Raw genomic sequence first — 16,560 nt, 5'->3', positions numbered from 1 at the left:
GTCCGACTAGGATCAGCTTTACGCTGGTTGATTAACCTAACTTGGACGCTTCCGATGACTTCTGTTCTAATTTAATAGTTTTGAAAAACGGTTGAATTAAGTTCCTGAAGGGCATCCAAGGGGGCTATTGTATATATCTTTGATTGTTGCACGTGTACGGCAAAATCCATAGATATTTAGCCAACTGCCTCAGCTTCTGATCTTCGGGGCTGACCACTTGTGTCGTGCATCCTTGGGAAGGACTGCAAAGCGATATAGTTTTCCTTATCTATAAACGGAAAAATATAAAGTAAGATTAAATAGAAGAATCAAACGTTATAATGGCCATTTAAAAAGACTAAATGAGAAGAAAAGGTATTTGAAACCTAGCAAAGGAAAAAAGAAAAACAGCGAATGTACATCTTATCAGCCCTGAGCCAAAAAGCCTTTTAATATTCAAATGTATTGACATGGGAACAAGCAGAGATTTGACCAGGCGTTAAGTTGTTCCAGAGACTCTTCAGAGACTGAAAACAATATAATTTGACTTGTATTGTTAAAGAATATAATTATATTATAACTTGAATTATAATAAACATTATATTACACTCGCCGAGCAGGACAATAATTGGAGAAGTGTGACTTTCGTCATTAAAATTGAATTTCTGAAACAGAATTTCATTTGTGTGCTACCCAGTGCCAAAAAGGGGCGGGGTATGCCTTTATTTTTCACCGTTAGAAAACACGGCTAGAATTGTGGCACAGGTAATAGCAAACCAAATTGTGCAACAACAACTAAAATGTAATCTAATCAGAGAAGTAAAGTTACAAGGAGGGTACCACAGTTTTTTGACATGATAATGGAACAAGTAAAAGAATTCCACACGTCTGAATTTAATGTTTTTGAAATATTGGAATTATCTGTGGTTCGCTCTCCTCTGTTTTCTGTCTCAGGATTAGGCTACTTCTGCAAAATGGTGGAGCCCACCTGGAGCAAACCCAGGACAGCGGAATTGTTAGAACATAACCTGAGACTCGGGAGATGGGTGAAAAGACATTATAAAAGGCCTTTTCACACGTCACACTATCACATTACTGCATAAATATGGCCTCCCAGTTTAGAACTCGATCGAAATTTGCAACACAATTGTTATAGATTAGATTCCACCCATCTCCTAGACATGAACACTGAACACACCCCTCCATCACTATACCCTCACAGCATCATCACCTGGGATAGATGGTCTATCCAGGCTGAACACTGCACATCAGACGAAGATGTGTCATCTTCACACTAACAGATCCAGATAGCTTCACACACACAGGGTGGAGCTGATCTCATGATCATGGTCTAACAGAGACACAGAGAATAGCGTACGCTATTCACAACAAACTGCCAACTAATGTAACACACATGAACATCTGAATGGCTACAGTCACAAATCAAGACAAATTCTAAGGCAGACCTGCCATTAAATTTCAAACTCTATGATTGTTGGTGGGAGTTGGAAGATCAGAGGGCCCCTGATTTCTCAACTTACCACTAATAACAGAAACATAATTAAAATGGATAAATACCAATTCAATCAAGAACAAAAATTTACAATTCAACTCTGTCATCGTCTGTGACTTAGCCAGATCAATACACACACTCTCAAACACACTCTCTCACAGACACACACACACCAACACACACACACACAAAAACACTCTCACAGACAAAAACACACTCTGACATTCTAAAAAATACTCACACACAAACACACAAAACCATTGATTGGTTTACACCGACCTCTTGCTGCATTTCTGAAACCTATTTTGATTTCCTTTGAGTAATTCAGAAAAACATTTCTGAAACTTATTTTGATTTTAATTTCTGAAACTTATTTTGATTTTAATTTTCTGAAACTTATTTTGATTTCTGCTTATTTGTATATTGTCCATTTTACTCACAACAATGTTTTTGGACATCAATTCAATTGAATCTCTATGTTTGGTTACACCAAAATTTCGCTGACACTCTTCATGAAATGTTGTTTTAACCCAGCACTGGTTGTTTTGTTAGAATGTCATTTATTTAAATGTTTCTAAGAACAGGGTAAGAGCTTGTAAGATCTTCCTTTGTCCTTCCTTGACCCTCTATAGGAGTATTATTGGCATGGTAATTAAAAATCAGGTAATTAATGAGACCAAATGTACCACTCACATTTGCTGACATGAACATGGTATTTTACATTGAACATGACATGATTTTGCTTTATTGCATTATGCGTTCCAATGCATTTCCTTACGACTGTAAGTTCATATATGTGCTCAATCGTGAAGCGGACATTTAATATGCTTTTCAGGTGTCAAAGGAGAACCCCTTCATCCACTGAGCTGGAGGTGACAGGGTGGGTCAAGGAGGGTCAGATCATCATTGTGGAGAAGGTGCCAGGGAAGCGGAAGTTTCTCCATGAAGGAATGACACGTCAACTGATCAAGTCACAAGAGGCCCAGATTGACTCTATGAACTTTGCTCACGTCACAGGATTACAGGAAGAGAACCTGAACGCATCCATCCACCTGCTGGACTCAAGCTATACACCTGGTGAGAACAGGTGTTCTGCAGGTGAACACAGCCCACTGAGCTTCTACAGATGCCAACATTGCAAAGACAATTTTTGTGCTACATCTTCAAGGATTATAACAAACGTCTTACTGTGACCCCTTAAGTGTTCATCAGAATGTGACCCACGGGATCAAGGAGGGAATCTGTAAGACTGAAAATACTGGTTGAGGCCCTGGTCTGAGACAAAGGGCTAATTACCATTTGACCTCCCCCATACGACCTCACTTCCGCAAACTACTAAGAACTCACACAAGAATATGGTTTAATGTGAATGTTTATCATTGACTGTTATGTTTTTGGTGTCATTTGAAATGTCTCAAAGTGAGTGGTACATATATCTCATATCCAGATAGATAAAATAAAAGGTAATAAGGTTTTAAGAGTTTATGGATAACTGACTTACAAAGGAAGGTGGTCTCTCAAGCAAATGGTCACCCACCCCCATGAAGGTGCGACCACTGCATGCACATTTCTTTTGTTAGTACATGTTTCCTTGTGAAAGGTTTGTGTATATAAGGAGATGCAGCAGAGAGTTCGGGGCCTTTTTCTGTATTTCAGATCGGTCCGTTAGGCTGAGAGATATAGATCTCTCAGCCTCGCGTATTTCTTAATGTTGGGTTTGCATCTTCTCTCTATTCCAGAGCATTTGATGTTTTGTATCGATTATCTTTGAATTGATTATGAAATTAGCATGATACAATTACCTGACATAATAAATTGTTACATTTGATTATTCTAACTGACTTTGATATTATTTTCATTGAAGAGTTAAACGGAATAGTCAAACATTCACTCATGATTAATGATCCACAGATATCATTAAAACCCTTTCATTTATGGAGTCAGATGAAATAAACGAGAGAATACATAACTAAATGTATTGTAAATTTAACCAACCAATACTTTGCATGAGTGAGGACAGAGCACGTGATAACCTTCCCCGTGTATTGGCGGACCGGCAGATTGGACCAATATATCGGGCCTTACAGCATTATCTGTCTTGATAATCTATAAATCGTGTTCAGGGGGCGGGCTTTATGTAAATTCTAGGGTTGGTGACATCACTAACCCTGGAGGAATGTCGTGTAGTCCCTACCAGCCGTTTGTTGTAGTCCTTAAAAAGCAATTTCTTTAAAAGCAAATATCTCCCTTTGCTTGGAACTTTGAGCATTGTAACTTTGTAGATGTTGTTTATGCTCAAACAGCAGCATAACACACTAACTAAAGTTAAAAAAGTGAAATCATAATCAACCACCCCTTTAAATTGTAAAATTTAACAAATAAAAGGGCTGTTCAATTTATGTAAAGTTGAAATCTCGGTATGGGTTAGTGCAATGATCACATTGTAAAAGGCTGCGATTTAAGTCTGATGAAGCGCAGCACTGTGTTCATTTACATGGTTCATTTACATACAGCTCATGATCCAGTGTTTCAGCATCTTGGAGCAGCTCCAAACAAACTCCATCTCGTGCTGCGAGTTTGGGTCACATGCAATTGGATATGCAAAGTGTTCGACGATCATTTTATTTTCCTATTCATACAAATTAAACATTTTCCTGGACAGTATTTTTAAGAATTTTACCAGATTTTTTACTTCTGGTTAAAGCATAAACCTGTGGTCAACTAAAAATAAAGAATTAAAGTCTCTCTGCAGTTTTCCACCAAATTAAAAGCTTGAGTGTTTAAAACTTGACAAATATTAGTATTGTATTAGTAACTTATAATGTAAAAAATCCTAATAATTATTAAATATTTAACTGTATTTTTTACAAAATTAATATATTCCTTTTATAATAATAATAATAATTATTATTATTAATATTATTATTATTATTTATATTTATAAAATTATAATTTGTTTACCTGCATGTCAAAGAACCAAGAAAATGAAAATGCAAATGAAAAGCGAATACCTTTCTTTAAGAAACTCCTCTTGGATTTGTCGAACTTTTTCTCTCTGTTCTGGCACTTTCTCCCTGTGCTGAAGCCAGTCCTTCAAATGGTTATGTTCCTCTTGCAAACTAAATACATAAAGACATGATTGGATGAATGAATGGATTAAAAAAACAGTAACAACAAATAGCTATGATGTGAGCTCAGTCCATGTACCTGTTGAGGTTGTGGAGGATGTCATCTAGCTGTTTATGGCGTCCCTGGCAGTGAGCCCTGAGTGTGGCCAGTTCTCCTTCCTGTTCCTGATGCCATGAGGAGAGCAAAGCTTGAGCCTCAGAAGGAACCTTTGCCCGTTCACCACTCTCAAATCTCTCCTTCAGCTGGGCCAGACGCTGTTCTCCTTCTTTAGAGGCCAGGAAATTCTGAAGAAAACACAAATTGTTCAGAATTGTTAAACAGACACTACTAAATTTTAATCCTTCCTGTTATTTTATATTTATGCTTTTGACTAAGGCTGCAAACACCTGGTGACTCTTTGCATTGGATTGCTGTCCAATGTCCAATTAGTGTATTGTACAGTAAGGTTGAAAAGTATTTCGAAAAATGTCATAGCCACAATGGAAACCATAATCATAGGATTGTGACCTCACTGTTACTCACTGTCAATCTCTGCATGGACATTTCAACATCCTGCTTCCTCTCAGGGTTCTCAAAACACTCATTCACAGAGAGCTGCTCATCCTGCAACCATTCCTCAAATGACTGGAACTCTTCTGCAGAGAGCAAATGGGACAAATAGACACAACAAAAATCACTTAAAAATGTACATTATTTCTCAATTAGTTTCCAAGTAATGGCACAATGCACTTGCAAAGAATGAGTTTCCAAACCTTTAATAGTCTGAAGGAAGCTTTTCTCCCCCTGTTCCTTCTTTTGATGAATCAGTTCTCGTATTTCCGCAATGCTGTCTTTGAGATGCTTGGTGTGATTGGTCAGCTCCTCCAAAGCCTGCGGTCCAGTAATGCTGGACATGAGATCGATTTCCTTCAGCAAAGAATCAGCCTGCTCCTCCTGGTCCAAAAGCTGCTCAGACAAGTCCTACAAAAGAAAATGAATTAAATGATACACCAAAAGAGAGTGTTTATACATGTCCGTCTGTCTGTTAATCATACCTGTAAGTGCGCATCCAGCTGTGTGCGATCCTCTGAGCTAATCGTATCAACTGAGGAGCGTATATTATTCACAGATGATTGATAAGTGTCGATCTTTTCAGCCAAATGAGCTTTAACTGTGAGGAGCTCCTGGAACACGTCAGTGCAGTCGGAGAAGAGTTCTTTCACCTGCTCCATTTTCTTCCTCAGGTTTGTTTCCATTACCTAAGGGAGACAGTGTGTGTACACTTAAAGTTAGGAATAATTAGGAATTAGGAAAGTGCAATCATTTAATAAACAGAAAAAGTAATCTGCACATTCACCTGTAACTCAAGTGGAGATTCTTTGCTCTGCAGCAGTTCCTGGATCTCTAGCAACTTCCTGTGGAAGTGTTCAAGGTTGTCCTCCTGATACTGAATCTCATTCTAATAAAAACATAAAGAACCTGTTAAATCAAAACGATAGTCTTGTGCCTTTTAGTCCATGTCTGTGAACATTTGGAATCCCTATGAAGCATTTTGTGAAGACACACCTTCATGCTGAGAACCTCCGTCTCACTGCTGAAAGGGTGAGACTCTGAGAAGATGATAAGTTTAGTTGAAGTCCAGCTGTCCACGTCTCCACCCAGAACCAGCTGTTTCTCCCACAACTCCAGACCCAAACGCAGGTTATCCATGTAACAGTCAGTCTTCTCTGACACCTGCCAGAGAGACACGCAGATTAACCAAGAAACTAAAACGACTGAAAGTGTGATGCATGTGAACAGATTTTTTTCCATATACTCACATCCAGCCATGAGTCCACCAAAGCATCTGCCTCTATCTCAAAAGGAGTTTCTGAGCAATCAGGAATTTTCTTCAGCTGAGACTGCAACTGTCTGCACACAGATCTGAACTCCTCCATCTTGGGTCCGAGGCCATTAAGATCCTCCTTTATGCCAACAACCTGCAATAATAACGCATAGTGTAAATATAATAAAGGACTACGCTTAAAAGAAACAGTATGAGATTAAATAGAAAAAGTGACCATGGTGGCCTGATGGTTAAGGATCTAAAGCTACTCATTCTAGGTAGGCATGATCTATAACCTGTAAGAATTTCTTTGATCCTACCCATGAGCAATGACCCTGCAGTTATTGAATTTTCAGTGTAGACCACGCAAAATAATAAATTACCAATTTTATTCATCATAATTACTCAGCAAACAATGTACCACAGGACCAATTATAGCAAGCATCTAAAAGTATTAGAGAAACTTCGGCGCCGATTCATCAGAGCAATGATGAGAGTAGTTTCTTTCAGACTAATAAAAGCGTAGATTATGTACATGTAGATGATGGAAACATAAGACAACAAACAATTCTGAATTTGAAAAGATCTTAGTGTTATGAGTAATGAAGCGACATTACTATGAGTGACACCTGCTGGTACAAGTCCAGTATTAAAGTACTTTTTATGTGAAAGAAAACAGATGGTAAATTACAATAGGCAATTATAACATTAGTATGTATTGTGAAGAGTTGGGATTAGTCTGAGGTTGACATACTTTTGCTAGGAGGCGTTGCAGGTTGTCTTTGCCCATGTATGATGCCTGCTCATTGATCGTTTGCTCCGCCCTCTGGAGAGTGTTGCTTAAGTTACTGCGACAGTTCTGAAACTTCTTCAGCAGCTCTATAAGAACAGTGCACTGCTCTTGTCTGTCAAGCACACACATAATTTGGGTTTTCATGTTTTATGGGGACATTACATAGACATAATGATTTTTATACTGTACAAACTGTATATTCTATCCCCTTACATTAACTATCCTTAAACCTACCCATCACAGAAAACTTTCTGCATTATTACATTTTCAAAAAACATCACTTAGTATGGATTTATAAGCTTTTTTTCTTCATGGGAACAAAAAACGTCTCCACAAAGACAAGGATTAAACCTCTCGGTTTATATTGAATTATTTTACAATCTCTTTAAGAATGATTTGAAGTGTGAAAGTTTTGGTGGAATGGACTTTCAGTGGAGGGACAGAAATATCTCAGGTTTAATGAAAAATATCTTCTAAAAATCTTTCATTTGTGTTTGGAATTACATGAAGGTGAGTGAATAACTAACCCTATAAGGCAGAAAAATGCCTTTTCTTGTCTCTTGTCTAGAACCCACCTGTCAGATACAGCTCTCTCAGTCTCTTCCCAAAGGAAGTCCATCTCTTCGTCTGCTGGATCAGGGTGCTCTTTCTGCTTCTTGATGCTTTCGTATTCAGGGCGAAGAGAGTTCAAATGTGATTCCAGATCGGACAGAGCTCGAATCCTAAACACAGATGCACACAGTGTAATTGGACATTCTGCTAAAAAAAGGGGCTATCGATTAATTAAATTGCTTAAATAATTAAATTACATCACATGCTGATTAATTAATCAAATTAAGATCAATTAACACCAAATCAATATTTACTAAGCCCAAATAAAGACAATTCCAAGACACACTTGCACACAAAAGCATGAAAAAAATGTCAATACCGGTGCTGCACAGCTGGCATGGTGGGATCCTTTAGACCTTGTTTTTCTGCTGCCCCCTGCACCTTTCTCAGCTCAGCCTGCATAGTCTTCCTCCTCAGGCCGAGTCCCTGGTTCTGCTGTTCCTTCTGGAACTCATTCTGTCGAATCATCAGATGATCATCTGCCTCTTCCACCCTGTGAACCAGGACGCCCACCATATCCAGGCAGGAAACAGGGCTCCCGTCCTGGGTCACCTCGAGCTGTGCTCCGCCCAAAAGCTGGTCTAGCTGTGGAGCCTTATCCTTAAGGCTGCTGAGTCCCTTCCTGATTAGTGCCAGCTTAGACCTGCTGTCCTGCAGTACCACATGATCATTGCCAGGGGCGCTCTGCACAGAAGAGACATCGAGCTCCACGGTCCGCAGGGACATGAGGAAGCGGTCGAGGGCACGGGCAGCAGCGTCGCTCTTGCGCACTTGTTGCCTGAGTCGGTCAAGGCTGGATCTGTGATTCAGAACCACCTGAGTCAGAGGCGATCGGTCTCGCAGGTCCAAATGACTGGGTTCAGAGTCGAATCGAGACAGACGATCCAACTCGGTCTGGATACTTTCATCTAGGTCCTGAAAATGAGGACGAGGTAGATATTTAGATAAAAAGATGGGATGGAGGAAAAGCTTAACATGCAGTGACATTACTACGGAATCTATTACGTCAAACTTCCTTGTCTCTCAGATTATATTATATTTAAATAGTAATTGCACAAAGCACTGATGACTCAAATTAATAGCAAATATCAATATACAAATATAAAGTAAGATGAGAAAAGATATCCAAATGATGCAGTCGAATTGAACTATGTAACTGAATAGGCATAGCCTGTTATGTACAGATCATCAGAATGCATGATTTAATGCATTAATATTTTCCCCCCACTTTTTAAAAATAATTTATTATACTAAATTAATGTGTTAAATTTATAGCCCTTTACAGCTGAATCTTTCATTTTATTTACTCAGAATATCTAAAAGTAGAAAAAGTAAATATTATTACATTATATATTTTATGATGTGTTGCATGAGAGTCATAGCTACAAAAAATAGCAACATTTACCAAATAAAATGCCATCTGTGTACTTGTACATTCCTCATTTCATTTACTCAGTGGATATAAATATTAAACATTCTAAGTAAATATTATTATGAATAAATGCTATATATAAATTAGAGTGACAGATAATAAAACTAACCACATTAACCAAATAAAATGGTATTTGTGTCTTCATAATGAAGCTTAACCACAAACAGAACCATAAATAAGAATCATAAATTAATAAATATAAATGTCTCTCACCTTCACATCTTTCAGAATGACTGGGTTAGCTAGTGTATATCCTTTAATGTCTTTGGGCTCTTTAATGAACTTTTCCAGCCTTTCAGAAAACTCAGAGATTTTCAGCGTAATGGAGTCCATGAGCTCAAGTGCTGCTCCCAGTGAATCCACCCTGACAGAGAGCATAGACTTATTTTAACAAACAACACAGTGCAAACACAGACAGTCTGGCTACAGGATATTTTCTCTGGAACTCTTTGATTTGAGTGGATCATATGATCATTTGGGTGACACTGGGTGAAAGAACAAAATAGAAGCTGTAATATGCTGTAGTGTTATGTGAATATTTATTTCAGCTCACTAGTTTAAAACACACAAGCTTATACTGTTCTGAAAGATGAAAGTAATGCAATGTCTGAACACACAAACTTTCACATGACAGGGTTGTTTTCTTGATGCACACACATACCTGCCCTGTAACTGTGACCTCTGCTCTCTCCACCTGACAGTGAGCTCCATTCGGTCCTGCTCAACAGATCGTTCGTTGAATTGAACACATTGCATACACAGTGTTTCATACTCCTTCCACAAAGTCTCTGTCTCGTCCCACAGAGACTAAAACAAAAAAGAGGGGGTAAATTTAGTAATTTCCCTGCCAGTTTTAAAAGTTACTGCAAATGCATAATAATATCAAATCACCAGCTTTAAAACTACACAAAACACAGTGCATTACCTTTAATTCTCTTAATCTTTTCTGCAGGTCTGTGGGAGTGACTGATTCTGAGGGACGATCTCCCAGCATGCATTGCTCATTTCTGTTTAGTTGAGCTTGTAATGCAAATCTGGAGCTGCGGTACCTGAGCAATCCAAGAAAAAGCAGATGTAAACCATAAGAATCTGACACAATACCACACACAATCATATACAGAAACATAAACAATATTCTCTTTTTATCCATACCTGTCCTCTTCTGTACTCGTTTGTTTCACTATCTCTCTCTTCTCCACAGTTCTCGGTCGCTGGGGGCTAACTGGTGTAACAGCCTAAACCAATATCCCCCAAACACAAAATGCACCAAAGATAAATTTATTAGGGACTAACTTTATTATATAAAAAGAAAACATATGTCCTAAAAAAAATATTCATATAGCTGTACCTCTGAAAGAACTTCTTTGGGCTTCTCAGCTGGTGGTGAGACTGAAGGTGCTTTCTGAGGGGGTGGCTCAGGGGTTTGCTCTGTTTGTGAACTATTAGGCATTAAAAAAAATGATTAATGCTAAAATGTTTTTATCAGACAAAAAGAACACATATGAGAGAGGCTCTTTCTCCTTCTTTTACCCAGTGTCCGGAGGAGGTGTATCTCTGTCTCCACTAAACTGCCGCTGGATGGCAGCAAGCCGTCTCTCACATTCTCTGAGTTGGGCTTGTGCGAGCCTGTGTGCGTCCTCAGGGCTCAGAGTATCACATAACTCCTTCAGAGCTTCAAGCTGCTGCCCTGCCTCTGCCAGACTGCCCTCTGCTGAAAAACAGGCCTGCAGGAAGCGAAAAAACCCCGTATGACTAAACCTGTATCACAAAATGATTATTTAGTCATTTCAAATTTTTATTTAAAGTGCCCCTATTATGCTTTTTCGAATATTACCTTTAATTCAGTGTGTTATATAGCTGTCTGTGAATGTAAACGATCTGCAAAGTTGTGAAACCGAAAGTGCACGATAAATAAAGATATTGTCTCTCAAAAGAAAGAATCAACTCTGAACTCTGAATTTTAGGAAGCCTCCGGAGCTGAAATTAAATTATGGTAATAAGCATTTCGTTTCCGACACACGCTGTAAGCGGTAGACCAATCACAACAGACTGGGTCATCTGGCAAATCAGAGCAGAGTAGCTCGCAGACAGGAGGTATTTAGAGAGACTGAATCATCGGAATGAGTCGTTTGAGAATAATTGAAAAATTTAGTGTTATAGAAAATTAAAGAGTTTTTTTACATTTGATGCATGTAAACCAGTTGTAGGAGACCTTTAAAACAAACTTAGGATTAGGAACCTTTAAAATAGCATAATAATGGCACTTTAATGCTGCTACTTTATTGTAAGCTCCTTTATTGTTTTAATTTGGCAGTATTTTATTGTATTTTCCTGCCTTGCAACATGCAAACACTGGTAATTTTTATGTCATGCCAAATGAGTGAGTAGTAATGTGGTTAAGAGGAAAGACAAGAACAAGAAATTAATGGAACCCAAATCAAAAGATTAAAAAAATGAAAGGAGGAAATAAAATGTAAAGAAAAAGAGAAATTTCCCATTCGATCATATGATGTTCATGCTCTGTCGTCAGTAACTTTACCTCTCTCTTTGATTCCGATACTGATTCAGGCCTAAGGCTGAGTTTTTCCCTTTTAAAGTGCATCTCACATATCTCAACCATACGGTTAAAATGCAGGCGGGTTAACTCAAATCTGAGTTGCCTCAAAAATTCTGATATTTGCACTCGAACAGCCTAAAAATATTAATTAAATAAAAGAACACACAACACACAAAAGAACACACAATCTCTTAATGTTTGAGTTAATGTTAACTTCACATACAGTTCAATATACTGTCGAGCATTTCAGTTAAACAGTATCTAAAATAAAAATGGTTAATAACATTGCAATACAGTCACACTGCAGACATAGACACACAAGCACTAATGTTACTATGCATATACCTTCCACTGTGTTCTAACAGATTGTGTGAAAAACTCCATGTCTCTAAGTTCAGATGGGGTGCAGAAAGCTTCCATCCCTTCTGTAGCCCTCAAGAACTCTTCAAGGAGTTCAGGGTCCAGAGTCCGGAGCGTCTCCTGAAAACAAAAAACAAAAAAACAACAGACACTTGAGAAACTGAGACTTATTATTCTCTTATAAAAGACCCAAACACAACAGTACATTTTCATGAAATTTGGCTTTTTGGCTCTTGAAAACACTAGAGAAAAACAAGCAAACCAAGGAATGCCTAAAATGGACAAACCTCCTTAACTGATGCCTGTTCGTCTGTCATTCGCTTATCCTTGAATACATTGATAGCTTCGAGAATGTGCTCTTGAAGACAGTGCTTGGCTTCCTCAAATCTATTCCTAACCAGGGCCTGTGCCTTTATATAAGCCTCAGTATAGGCTTTAGGGGGAGCCTGGGCAAGTGCTGGCTGCTTAACCCGAGGAGCTGACTGCTGTTGGGGCGGTTCCTGTACTGGTAACTGAGGTTTTGACAGATCTTGGGACTGAAGCTCTGTCTGAGCAGCTTGACTTTGGATGAGAGTTTCAGATGGGGCCTCTATCCTGGATGAAACCCACTTTTGCTGACTTTGCTGAGGCTGCTGTGGACTCTGAGATCTTATGGGAGCTTGAGCAGGTGGCTGATTCCATGGAGCCACTGGCTGGAGAACACCATGGGACATAGTCTGGAAAGAGACTTGAAACTGATGTTCTGGCTGGACTGGACCCCACTGTCGTTGAGGGCTTTGTGGCCTTGGAAGGGCTTGATATTGGGGCTGAGGATATGGTCCATGCCCTTGAGATTCAGCCTTTTGGTATACTGGACTGACTCTCTCTGGACTGACAGGTCTCCATTGCTGAGAGGGAACCATATGCTGTGCTGGACCTTGGGGTCTTATCTGTGACTGACCCCAAGGTGATTCTGGTCTAGCAGGGGGCCACTGCTGAGGCTGTGGTTGTGGCTGAGTTTTAGGGTAAACTGCCATTTGAGGTTGAGTTTGGACTTTCTGACCTGGAAATTCAACAGTGGGGTAGGTCTGGGCCACTATGCCTGGTCTTACTGTTGACCACTGCTTAGGTTGAGATGGAGGGACACTTTGAGGTTGGGGATGAGTTTGGAAATGGGCCAGAGGCTGCATTTGGGCAGCAACAGAAATTGGTCCTTGGACTTTGGGGTAAGTTTGGGAGACATCTCCTGGTTGATACCACTGGGGTTGCCCGTGTGGTTGAATCATAAGTGGTGCGCTTCCCTGTGCTCTGACCTGAGTTTGGGTTTGAGATTGAATAGGCATCTGGGGTCGGGGCATAGAGAAGATTCTGGGTTGTATGGGGGATGCACCTTTGGGCTGAGGGGAAATCACAGTCGGATTGTGCAGTGTGGGTTGCTGGGTCTGCACTACACCATGTGGTGACTGTTGTCTCTGCATAATTACTTGTGGTTGAATGGGATATGTTGGGTACTGCTGCCCTGGTCTGGAAATGCCTTGGGGCATTGCTTGGGTCACTGGAAATCTTTGTGGTTGCGGCAGTGCAGGATGAGATTGTGGAATAGTCTGTTGTGGCTGCCATTGTGGTTGCATGGGAGTCATGGATTGAGGTTGTGCCTGTTTCAGGATCATCACTTGAGGTTGCTGTGGTGTCAGTATCGATGTTTGAGGTTGCTTTTGTTGCTGAATAGGTGCAGTTGCTTGTGAGTATTGTGTAGTTCCTTGTGTTTGAGTTGATATAGAGGGTTGAGGTGGATGTTGGGTTAATACTTGTTGACTAATGGGAGGAGACGCACACTGTTGTGGTTGTTTTTGAATCACTGGTTGTGCTGCAACTGCTGGCACAGTTTGAGGTAGTTTTTGTGTCACTATAAGGGGTTCCTCTTGTGCAACAGGTTGAGCTTGCTTCATGCGTTTCTCACCACTCTCAACAATGCTTTTTGACTGTGTTGTCACCGTGCCATGAACAGGTCCCTGAGCTTCAGGTGAGCTAACAGCCACTATATGTTGTGGTGGTGCTTGAGGACTTATTTGACCCTTGTCCTCTGGCTCTGACTGAGATTGTGGCACCAGTTGAGCTGTTTTTTGGGTAACATTTTCCAGCTGACTCCTCTGTTGAAGCCAAGGTCTGTTCTGCAGATTTGCCTGGGATCTTTTTACTTTCCTCTGCTGCTTTGGAGCTTGATGTTGGCTTGTAATATCTTTCTGTGATTGTGTTTCTAATTGGCCCTGAGGCTGTGACTGGATTGTCGTTTGTGCTTGAACCTTCTGCAGTTTTGTAGGTTGAGTTTTTTCTTGTTTTTGGATGTGCACGTGTGGCTGTGTTGCTAATTGTTGTTCATTATGAACTTGTGATGCTGCTTTTTGCAGGTTCTGTGAGGGTTGGCTAGCAATTGGAGCTTGCATCTTCCACTGGTTTTCTGTCTGTTTTTGTGTCTCAGGCTGTGGTAAAGATGTCTGGCTTTCTACATGATGCTCTTTGATTTTTGATTGAGCTTGGACAACTTTCTGTGCCTTCACTTCAATGGACTGAGAGTCTTTCACTTGCTCAATAGACTGAGAGTCTTTCACTTGCTCACAGGGGTGCATTTGTGGTTGTGGACTCCTGTTCTCTTCTTCATACTCTTGTACAACAATCATAGGCACAGGTTGACTACATGGCTGGCTCTTGAGAACTACAGCTTGAGAAGATATCTCTGATGATTTCTGAGAAGGTACTGGGACTTTGGCTCTGACTGCAGGCTGGGGTTCTGTTTGGCTAGGGGCTCCTGAAGAAGAGATAGGCTGGAAGGAGAGCTTCTGGGTTTTGGACTCTTCCTCTGCCTCCTGATATTGGACAAAAACCTTGGAAGGGGGCTGGTCTCTAGCAGGGCTTCTGTCTCTGCAAGCCCCCAAAGAGCTAAGCATGCCTATGGCTTCCTGTTGAGGTTTAGCAAAATTTAAAAATCATAATGCATTTGCATACAATTCTAAAACATGGTTACTCATTCCTTGGCATTATATGAAATTAACAGAAAACATTATTTATGGCATAATTGATAATTACTGAAAGAGCTGTTTCAATGCTGTATATTATCTTTCAAATTAATATTGTATAGGTGCAATCATGCTTTTAGCTTTTTACAGTGTTGTTAATCTAAAAGTGATAGACAGACCTGTGACTTTTCAACAACAGAGCGGACCCTGTCCTGCATGGTGGATGCCATGAGATACTGCAGTGGTGAAGTCTTCTGACCAGTCATGACCATCACCTGCAGATCCTGCTCTTCCATAACCACTTGACCTTCTAACTGTAGCCCTCTCGAAATTAACAGCTACAGGAAAAGATAGAATTTATTTCAATTCAGCCGAGTAAATAGATGTAGCGAGAAGATATGGAGAATTAATGAATATTTTGTGGTATATACTTCTATATACTCACCCGGGCTCTAGGGTCTTGTCCTCTCTTCTGCCTGTGTGTTTCCTCCTTCAGGAGCTGATACAGTTCTCTGGCTTCCATCTCCCAGTGTAACAGTTCAGCTAGACGCCCGTCTAACCCACTCACACTCACACGCAGTTCATCGCACACCTGTTCAGCCTCACAGAGTGTCTGCAATACCTATTTATACAGGGATAGATATAGATACACAAACAAATACAAACAGAAATGAATACAAGCATCAGAAAATATCATAATTAGTGTTAGATTAACACATTTTAAAAACAGGATGATCTGCTAATATTCTCGGGTCATGTATAATATGATAGTATACACAAAGGCGAATTAACACAATTCGCATGAAACTTAAGAGGCCACCCAAAGCAATGTATCTGTTTACCTCAGGAATGGCCTGCTGAAGTTTGCTCAGGGTTTCTGGAGAGCAGTCTAGAGATGGGGAGAGGGCTTCTAGATCCACATCCTTTATTTTCTTCATCATAAGCTGGGAGAAATAAACATTTGAAGCTAAATCCTACTTAGTCTAGTTCCAAATTTAGACAACAAAAAGATAAAGGCATAATCACAAATAGCTACAACAAAAAATGGCAGGGCATATGAAGTATATATTGTATGCTTTTATTCATGCGTGAGTGCGTGCATAAGAGTTTGTTCACACACTGCGTACCTGTAGTCTCTTTGTATAAGTACGTAGCGACCCTGAAACCACATCCACAGGTTCTTTCAGTAACTGAGTAGCCTCCCTCATCAGGGCCTGTACTGTCTGAGGACTAGATGGGCCAGCACTGGGCTCCTCAGCCAAAGACTGAAATACACAATTTGCTTCAAAATACTACTAAAAATTGCATGCATAGCTTTACCATCCAACCATTGTGGAAGCAACTAATTAGTAGATTCTCTGTCCAAAACAATCGGACAAAACAACTCA

General features: G+C 39.9%; 1 protein-coding gene across 2 annotated transcripts in view; it reads right to left on the bottom strand.

Moving 5' to 3' along the window:
* syne2b (spectrin repeat containing, nuclear envelope 2b) overlaps positions 1-16,560 on the bottom strand; it is a 122,506-nt gene that overhangs the window by 89,065 nt on the left and 16,881 nt on the right. Inside the window, exons 20-43 of one of the 2 annotated variants that reach the window (XM_079856232.1) lie at positions 16,300-16,437; positions 16,015-16,116; positions 15,618-15,794; positions 15,352-15,510; positions 12,467-15,115; positions 12,165-12,299; positions 11,802-11,954; positions 10,793-10,986; positions 10,611-10,701; positions 10,415-10,497; positions 10,188-10,311; positions 9,924-10,069; positions 9,476-9,626; positions 8,150-8,745; positions 7,794-7,940; positions 7,180-7,330; positions 6,421-6,579; positions 6,167-6,334; positions 5,958-6,059; positions 5,656-5,859; positions 5,374-5,581; positions 5,144-5,256; positions 4,700-4,905; positions 4,504-4,611 (exon numbers count right to left, since the gene is read on the bottom strand). In XM_079856232.1, coding sequence (XP_079712358.1) covers positions 4,504-4,611; positions 4,700-4,905; positions 5,144-5,256; positions 5,374-5,581; positions 5,656-5,859; positions 5,958-6,059; positions 6,167-6,334; positions 6,421-6,579; positions 7,180-7,330; positions 7,794-7,940; positions 8,150-8,745; positions 9,476-9,626; positions 9,924-10,069; positions 10,188-10,311; positions 10,415-10,497; positions 10,611-10,701; positions 10,793-10,986; positions 11,802-11,954; positions 12,165-12,299; positions 12,467-15,115; positions 15,352-15,510; positions 15,618-15,794; positions 16,015-16,116; positions 16,300-16,437 — 6,464 coding nt within the window. The remainder of the gene's footprint in view (positions 1-4,503; positions 4,612-4,699; positions 4,906-5,143; positions 5,257-5,373; positions 5,582-5,655; positions 5,860-5,957; positions 6,060-6,166; positions 6,335-6,420; positions 6,580-7,179; positions 7,331-7,793; positions 7,941-8,149; positions 8,746-9,475; positions 9,627-9,923; positions 10,070-10,187; positions 10,312-10,414; positions 10,498-10,610; positions 10,702-10,792; positions 10,987-11,801; positions 11,955-12,164; positions 12,300-12,466; positions 15,116-15,351; positions 15,511-15,617; positions 15,795-16,014; positions 16,117-16,299; positions 16,438-16,560) is intronic. The other variant, XM_079856233.1, reaches the window with a different exon arrangement.

This window comes from Squalius cephalus (assembly GCF_949319135.1).
Source record: "Squalius cephalus genome assembly, chromosome: 21".
Taxonomy (NCBI): Eukaryota; Metazoa; Chordata; class Actinopteri; order Cypriniformes; family Leuciscidae; genus Squalius; species Squalius cephalus.
The sequence above is the reverse complement of the archived record's forward strand: the minus strand, read 5'-3'. Positions and strand labels throughout refer to the sequence as shown.